The following is a 9,107-nucleotide window of genomic DNA, read 5'->3' as shown; positions in this document are numbered from 1 at the left end:
CAAAGGACATAATATCCCATGGGCAGGGAAATTGGTGCTAGAACAGTGGCTGGTACAGAGGAGGAAACATTTGCCGAGTGACTGAATGATTGGAATTCCAAGACGCAAATAGGAAAATGAGAAAGAGATGGCTTTTCCCCCCTCCAGGCTTAAGCTGCAAATTAAAAAAAAAAAATTACTATCATAATGATTTTATAGAAATAGAGCTATGACAGTGGGTTGAGTCCCAGCTTAATAAGGGCACCAAGTACCACCTAAAGTCAGCTAGTGGACAGTGAATGGGCCGTGGTGACTCAAGTAACTATAATTGGAAATCTCTCTTTCTACATGAAAACAAACTGGAAGAAAATTTTGTTTCAGTTCTCCATGGAGAGTATTTTTATTTGTTTATATTCTTCTTGCATACTCTAAAACGCACAGTGTGAATTTCCTTTCCTCAGAAACAGGGTGAGGCTGGTCCAGTGATCTGAGATCTTCAGAAGGTCTTCAGAAACGTTGCCTTAGGTTTGAGCTAAGCAAGTCACAGGGATTGGTCATGAACAACTACAAAATTACAGGCGATCTAGTTATTATCCAACAGTTACTAGAAAAGCATTGGGCACACTGACATACAGCCAGACAGACAGGGTAACAGAAGAGCAGATGCTGTTTAAGTGATGGGATTTCCATATATACGGCTCTATGTACAGTATCAGAATTCTCTTGCAGACAGTAAACTTAGGCTTAAATTATTTTAAGGGCACTCTTATATAAGTACAAGTCTCACTAACTTCAATCTTTTCTCTTTGGCTCACAAATGCACGAAAATACCATAAACAGTTTTCAGAACGTACTGCATTCATTAATAAATAAGATACATTACGAATGGGAAGAAAATACAAGACACCTCTTTAACATGGTAAATCTCTGAATATAAATAAGCAAATATTTCATATACCTACAATTAAACAGTCATTTAGATCATTACATGTGTTTTTCCTCCGCCCCAAGGTCAGACAACAGAGATATGCACAATCTACACAAATGAATTCCTAAAAATACAGCAACAGTGCACCCGTAACAATGACTCTGCTAATAGTTTTCCTTAACCAGATACTAATGGGGAGGGTGTGGCTCGTGTCACCGAGCGGTAATTTTTTCTCATCTGTCATCACTTTAGGTGGGAAAAACAATGGCAACGAGGTCAACTCCTGCTAACAGGATTTCCCTTGGTCCCTACAACACGACACCCAGAGGGACATCTTTCCCGGGTTGTTGGGCGAGCTGGTTTGCAGCGTTTGGCCCGTCAGGTAAAGTTAATTGTCTTGGAGTGGGAACATGCTGTGATCTATTACTAACATCCGCTCGCTGTACATACATACATACATATATATAGATAGAGAGAGAGGTATATATAACTGTACATATATACTGTGTTCCTAATGTGCAACTTTTTAAAAAGAACATTATTTCCTGCTAACTATCACGAGCTTAAGGAAGGGTTTAACAGTAGTCAAGATATTATATTTTCCCTCAGTGAAATGGGCTATTGTTTTAGCAACTTGCCGAGGAGGCTCTAGCGTGCCAGAGGGGAATGGGAATCCCCACGGCCTCCTGTTCTGCGGGCGGTTACAGGTCCTGGCCCAGTCTCTCTATCTCCTCAATGAGGAAGTCGATGTCAGACTGCGTGGCGGCCGGGTTCGAGATGACCATCCGGAAGAAGTTGGCCTTGTCCCCCTGAGGCTGGTAGCCAACCATGGTCGTGCCAGACTCCATCATCAGGGCTTTGATTTTGGGAGCCACCTTGTGATGGAAACAAAACAGAACTCAAGGCTGATATTAACACCGCTCTTTTCACCAGTGCAACCAGCTGCTTGGTTGGGATTAAAGGAGCAGTTTGCTGTTCACCGTTTGTGTTTACACTGACATAAAGACCAAGAAATATTTTATTATATAAGAATATATCTTATTTTTATTTTATTTATTTATTTAATATATTTTATTGATTTTCCACAGAGAGGAAGGGAGAGAGATAGAGAGTTAGAAACATTGATGAGAGAGAAACATCAATCAGCTGCCTTCTGCACACCCCCTATTGGGGGTGTGCCCGCAACCAAGGTACATGCCCTTGACGGGAATCGAACCTGGGACCTTTTAGTCCACAGGCTGACGCTCTATCCACTGAGCCAAACCGGTTTTGGCAAGAAATATTTTATATCTCGGTTTCTTCAGTGGCTAAGATCTAATGATCATTTGAGTCTATCCAGTCATACATTCCCTCAGAAATTTTGAAAGCCAGTCATAGAGCAACGATAATAAAATCAAAATAAAAAACAAACAAACAAAAAGACCTCTTATGGGCAACTACACAAATTAAGGCTTCTGTATAATCCAGAGCCCCAGATTCTGCCTGGCACACAGACGAATATTTGTTGAACGGCTGGATGGTTGGTATATAAATGAAATATACCAACAAGTACCAATAATATGCAAACTAGATATAGAATCAACAATCAGAATGAATCAGCATTAGAGTAGCCTTGAATTTAGCAGAAGATACTGTAACAGACATAGTTGATTATGGAAGTTCCTAGGAATATGCGTGGGATTCAATTGCCCTGCACACGGCCCCTTCTCGATGAAGAACACCAACCTCAGACAGGAGTACGGCGGTTCCTGTTGTACCTGAACCACAGCCAGGGGACAACCCAGACCCAAGGAGAATGTAACAGGATGGCTCCCCACCAGCCCAAGTCTTTGATTTTTATTTCTCCCCCATTAGAAGACACATTAGAGTAAGGCTATTCCGACCCACCAGAGAAATGCAAAGGGTGAGATGAGGCCGAGGAGAGAGCCATACCTTGTGGAGTCTTTCCCGTCGCTCAGGGCTGTCGGGCATGCTCCGGAGGCTTTGTGGAATGTACCAGAAACAGACATTTGTGTGCTCAGGCTGCAGCGATTTTCACAAACAAGCAAACGTACAAACAAAACAGAAAATTGTGAGAACTTGAGAGAAGGCTTCTGCCAAACCCCTGCGGACCCTGGGTGGAATTCTCCCCGACCCGGAAAACCCACCAGAAAACAAAACAGGAAAAAACAGTGACATGTTAGAAAAGAATTACAGTTGGGTAGTTTTAAAAAAGGGTACTATCCATTTGCCATTTTGCAGTGCCTAGGAGATTCTCAAAACACAATTTATTTTATTGATAAGTGAATGTTTTTTGGAGCTTACTATACTGATACTGAATCTTTTCTTGATAACTCTGGGTTATCATAAAGAACATTAATACTGGTTCTAACCTGTAAGACACGGGTAACTGTGATGAAGTGACAGTTAGTGTCCCTCCCTTAAAGACTCCTATGCTTTTCAGTTCTTCTGTATTCTTGCGACAGTTTTTCAGTTTCCTTCCTAGTTGCTGTTTGTCATCATTGTGCCTGCCTTTGACTGGCTTTTGAGACATCACATTTGTCTTTAAGCTGCTAACAGAATATTTAAAACAGTGTCACTGATCAGAGTGAGGTCCCACGGGTGAAGGGCGTGAGCACTGTATCGTCGATGTGAACTGCTCAGATCCCCCTCCCCCATGCTGTCAGGCCTCTTTCTTCCTCATCTGGTGATTCTCCAGAATGCTCCTACTAGTCTATACTGCTTAATAAATTGGCTAAGCTGAATGTAGGTGGTGTTATACTATATTGGGGTATGAGTGGATTTTCTTTTATTCAACACTGGCTCCTATTCAGTGATAGAAACATTAGTCAATTGCAAGCTCCATTAGGGCAGCAACCGTATATGTTTTGGTCACTGCGATATAACTCAGCTCCTGGCATGGGGCGACCAATTCACGAGGAGCCAAACTTGCACACAGCGGCACTCAGTCAATACTGGTATAAGCACTTCGTTATATACCATGCAGGTATGAACGCAGGGCAGACACGATTGCACCTTGCTCTCCTCATAATGAATGTCTGTAAAGTAGAACTTCGCTTAAGAACCTGCCTTGGGAATCAAGCATATACCCATCCTGTAAGCTTCTTGGAACTGAGAAGTAATTTATGATAAAGGATTCAGACCTGCCAAGGAAAGAGCTCGTGTCTGCAAAGAGGTGACGGGGGGAAGTCATCCCAATGCTACTGGAAGAAAAGTTCATGGACACAGAGAGAATTAAGTGAATAGTGCCTGAGAATGAAAATTCTGAAACAGCTTTTAGCAATGTTAGAAAATGTGGCTTTAGGAGCTTCCCTCGACAGAGTTTCTGGAAATGCTATATATCTAGTCCATGATGACAACTTACCTCACCACTGAAAACCATCTCAAATTCGTCTCTGTTTTTAATTTTGGCATAGAGGTATTCAGCCAGTTCCAAGCACTTGTTGATCTGGTTTTCAAATCCCACTGTTCCCTGTTTTTTAAAAAAGAAAAATTGAGTTTATTGGTGAGAGGTTGTATTTCCATTGGTGGTGGGCATTTGAGAAGGCCATGCTGTCCTTGTCTACTGGAAATGGACATAAGAATATTCTCGGAGATGGACAGGAAGCAGCATCTGACTGTGCACAGCTTCTTCGCAGCTCAAGCGAAGTGTGCCTGCTCTCTTCTGAAGGCTCTCTAGTCTCCGGGCAGTTATTCTCAACAGGGCTCTTAGTTCCTGCTAGTTATTCACAGCCTGGACCCGAAGTCTCTTTTCTGGTTTGCTTTATGATACTGCTACTCAGTTTATAAACTGTAACCGGCCCATGATAAAATGAGTACAGAAGTTGAGATTTTGCAATAAGAAACTTTTATAGCAACGTGACAGAATAAGTTTAACGTTTACTGAACCTAATTTTATTATTTATTTATTTATTTTTAAAATATATTTTATTGATTTTTTACAGAGAGGAAGGGAGAGGAATAGAGAGTTAGAAACATAGATGGGAGAGAAACATCGATCAGCCGCCTCCTGCACACCCCCTACTGGGGATGTGCCTGCAACCAAGGTACATGCCCTTGACTGGAATCGAACCCGGGACCTTTCAGTCCGCAGGCCGATGCTCTATCCACTGAGCCAAACCGGTTTCGGCTACTGAACCTAATTTTAAAAATTGGTGTTTGTACCTTGGATGTTTTTCATGTCGTTTTTTTCTAGCAATTCATCTCTTTTGTACCTGGCTCTTGACCACAGTTTGAGAACCATTGCTTTAGACCCACCCTCCCAGCAGTGAGTCCTGGTCAAACACGTCCCCACACTCCCAGGCAGGCTACCTTCCACAGCACAGAATCATCCTTTGTGCTGACAGGCAGGCAGGCAGATGGGGAGGCCACTGGTCTCAGTACATGCCCTGAGATTGCAAGAGCTCCAACTATTGACGAAATGGTTGAGCGTGAGTTTGAAAAGCCAGCATGGCTGATTAATAACAGCAGTGTGGAGGCTGTTGAGTAGGTCAGTGTTAACAAGAGCAGATGCACAGGCTGGCTTGTGGATTGCTAATGGGCCTGGGTGAAGTCCAACACTGGCAAAGCAGCAGTCACTGCTAGGCGTACACCCTGGCCAGGCCACCTTCCACTGGGGAAGCAAGCCTGCACCAGGGGCCCCCTCAGCCACCGATTCACAAGGAGCCAAACTTCCAGCAGATGGCTCAAGGAGTTATTTTTAGGTAAAATAAATAGGCAAATGACTGAGACAAGGTGGTTATTATATTTCTAAATGATAGGGCTCTTTCTCTTGTTGCTTATGGCTATTTGTATGTTTAAAATACCTATAATTCCAGTGTGGTAGACACCAAATTCAGACTATTTATAGATTAAGACACAATGGCTACATGAGGGGAAAAAACTAATAATCTGTCAAATTCTTCCTAGAGAGGAAATAGGTGAGTAGATATTTCACCGGAAAGCCTTGTTTTGGCATTAGGTAGACCCAATCTTAAAACATGGAAATTAGTAAAGTTAATTTACAGTAGGTAAATAAAAATTGTAGATACAGTATACAGATGTAAAATAAAAATTGCCTTTACTTGATTGCATAAAAGCACCTTTGAACAAATAGTTAAACGGTAATCCTCTCCCCTCACCCATATTTTTTTGGGAAATTCCAATAGTTTGCTTTTTTTTTTTTTTTAATAGACAGAAATGTAACCTGAATGGCTGATGAGTGCAGATCCTGCATTCAGTCTAGCAGTAGGATTTCTTGGAATAAAGTATGTATTTTCCAGAATAGTGTATCAAGTACAAATAATGGGAAAGTCATATTTAAACAGACCTTAAAACTGTTCTGCTTTGGCCTAGCTGGTTTGGCTCAGTGGATAGAGTGTTGGCCTACAGACTGAAGGTTCCCAGGTTTGATTCCCGTCAAGGGCACATACCCAGGTTGCGGGCTTGATCCCCAGTCGGGGGCATACAGGAGGCAGCTAATCAATGATTCTCTCTAATCATTGATGTTTCTACTTCTCTCCCTATCCCTTCCTCTCTGAAAATCCATAATAAAAAACCCAAAATTGTTCTGTTTTGTTCATTTGTTTTGATACGTTCACTGAATATATCCCCATGATTGGAGGCCTTATAAAGGCATTCAGGGTTCTGTTCACATCAATGCAGTAATTTTATCTTTATCGCTTTCTACATCTACACTAAATAACTTCAGCATCTCTAGGATTGCTGTCGAAGTCTGTATCTTGGCATCATTTTTAGTTGTTATCAGAGACAGTTATAAAAAAAACTTCATGCTAATTCAAACTGAGGAGATTGAATGGAGGAAGGGAGAATTTGACATGAGAAAGAAAGTGACTTCATTTGCAAAGAAAATACAGTTAACTCAATTATCTAGATATTGATTGAACACATAGTGAGTTATCTGTGATACAACTTTGCCTCGCTTTTGCCAGTCTGTGCAAATTACATTTCTGCTCTGTTTCCTGAATTCCCTTTTTCTTACCTTGGCTTTCCACATCAGCCAGAACTTGAAAATGTCCACGTGACGGCCACACTGAATTGCCTTGTCCCCAGTGTCATAGGAGACATCATATTGCTTGTCTGGCTGGAAGAGGTAGCCGGCACACATCTGGTTGCATCCTTGGAGTATCCCCTATCATGCAATTCAAGACAGGCATGAATCTGTATCCACAGGTCAGAGATGTGGTGGCTCTGAAGCAGGGCTGGCTGGACTTGGGGTCACATGCAACCTTCCTAATGTCTTATGAGCTCTTGCACTTGTTCTCACGTTCTTCTCTAAAACCACTCTTGGGAAAACCTTCGCCCCTTTCCCCCTGTCACTCTCATTAGAAAATAATCTTTTGTCTCAGATGCCAACACAAGGACCCACTGTCCCTCTTGGGGACATTTGGAAATATGTGTGGGTGTTTGGGGTTGTTTCAAAGTCTGGGGAGTGCTATGGCATTCAGTGGGCAGGGGATAGAAACTTCCTGCAGTGGGTGGGACAGTCTCATGTTGAGAAGAACTCCCCCTCCCCCCCAAAAGCATCCCCTAGAAAGTCTTCTGATCTTTTCCAGGACCTGCTATGCAGTTAGAGGCCCTCTGGTGAGGAGGGGAGTAAAGAGCTCGTGCAGGTTCTGGCTCCTACAGGCTGGTGACAGATTCTTTGGGTTGCCTGTGTGCACAAGTTTCCCTTCGAGGGCAGGGTGCTGTTATTAGATGCTTCTGGAAGGGAATACGCTACTGACTCGTTTACAGAAGCTTTTGGTCAACAGTCCTCGTTCCTCTGAGTTGACATTTGTAATATGTCAAGGTCATCTTTATCTCAGCTCTTGGGGCCACAAATTCATGCTAAGAACCTCAAGAATGCTCCAGTGACCACTTTGTTGCCCTCACTCAGGTTCCAATTGCTCTCCCTTCGTTTGTGTCAACATGAAGGAACGTGAAATGAAATAATGCCCTTGGAGTTTCTGTCACTGACAGGGCCCTGAGCCCCGAACAAGGACGGACAGCGGAAGGCAAGAGCCTAGAGGAGGCACGCGGTTAGCTGGAGACTAACAGGTAAAGGCCGGGAGGAACAGCAACGGCCGTCCTAACAGGGCAGCCACTGTGTGAGTTTGTCACCGAGCACTGTGTCAAGACCCCACGCTTTTCTCTTCTTGTGCCTTCTAAACTTTAATAAAGGGTGTGCCGGCCACCAGCTCATCTCTGGGGGGAGTACAGACCTTCTCCTTGACGAGAATGGCGGAGCACTGCAGCAGCACGCCCATCATCTTGTGCGGGTTCCAGGTCACCGAGCTGGCCCTGCAAGAAGCATGTGACACGCTGAGGAGGTGCAGGAATCAGCGAGAGCCCATCCTCTTAAGGAAAACACCAGCCTAGGCGGCCCGCGTTTGCGACGCCCAGTGAACAACTGTTTTGCAGGCGGTCTCAGGGCACCGAGCGGCAGATTCCCTCTTCTCAACAGCTGCTGCTCCTAACGGCCAACGTTTACGAAGAACTTGCTGCGTGTCCTTTTACTGTGGGAGCTTTGCAGGCGTTATGCCAGTGTGGTGTCATGGTTCAAAACTCCGGACTTCGGAGCCAAACTGTCCGAATCGGAATCCTGGCTCTGACACTTGCTAGTTTGGGAAAGTTACCTAACTCTTCTGTGCCTCAGTTTCCTCATCTGTAAAATGGGGGGAGGGGGTATTTGTCACAGAACTGAATCAAGGAGAAAATGAGTTAATAAATACATATTGCTCATAACTGTGCCTGGAATACTTAATTCTCACAACAACCCTACGATGTAGGAGCTACTGTCTATTTTAGATGGAGAAACTACGGCACAAATGGGTTACATACATCGCCCAAAGGCACAGAGCTTGGGAGTGTTGGCGCCAAGACTCACGTCCAGGGAGTCGAATTGCACAGCCAGTGCTCCTACCCCTTCTGCGGCTGCCTCCCTCTCAGCCACAGGCTCTGGCTGCTGCTGCCTTCGGTTCTTACGTATAAAACGGGCTGGCCATGCCGACCTACCTGCTTCCGAGGTAGTGAGTAGAGTGACACTTAAAAGCAAGGATCCGTTAGGCAGCTCTAGACGTTGGCTCTGTGGCAGCTTTGTGTCAATGCTAAATGAACATGGCATTGCCAGTTTAGGCCGCAATGACAGCTTAACAAGCACGGTCTCCTAGCAACCGCCTCACCCTGTTAGTGAGCGGCACACTAGCTAGGACATCACGGA

General features: G+C 44.0%; 1 protein-coding gene across 1 annotated transcript in view; it reads right to left on the bottom strand.

Annotated features, from left to right (window-relative positions):
- Positions 1-1,608: 1,608 nt before the first annotated feature.
- GAD1 (glutamate decarboxylase 1) overlaps positions 1,609-9,107 on the bottom strand; it is a 41,997-nt gene continuing 34,498 nt past the window's right edge. The window contains exons 12-16 of the mRNA XM_028141003.2: positions 8,110-8,188; positions 6,888-7,037; positions 4,272-4,379; positions 2,840-2,929; positions 1,609-1,782 (exon numbers count right to left, since the gene is read on the bottom strand). Of these exons, the coding sequence (XP_027996804.2) occupies positions 1,609-1,782; positions 2,840-2,929; positions 4,272-4,379; positions 6,888-7,037; positions 8,110-8,188 (601 nt within the window). The remainder of the gene's footprint in view (positions 1,783-2,839; positions 2,930-4,271; positions 4,380-6,887; positions 7,038-8,109; positions 8,189-9,107) is intronic.

This window comes from Eptesicus fuscus, chromosome 11 (assembly GCF_027574615.1).
Source record: "Eptesicus fuscus isolate TK198812 chromosome 11, DD_ASM_mEF_20220401, whole genome shotgun sequence".
Classification (NCBI taxonomy): Eukaryota; Metazoa; Chordata; class Mammalia; order Chiroptera; family Vespertilionidae; genus Eptesicus; species Eptesicus fuscus.
Note: the sequence above shows the minus strand (reverse complement) of the source record. Positions and strands in the feature narration are given on the sequence as shown.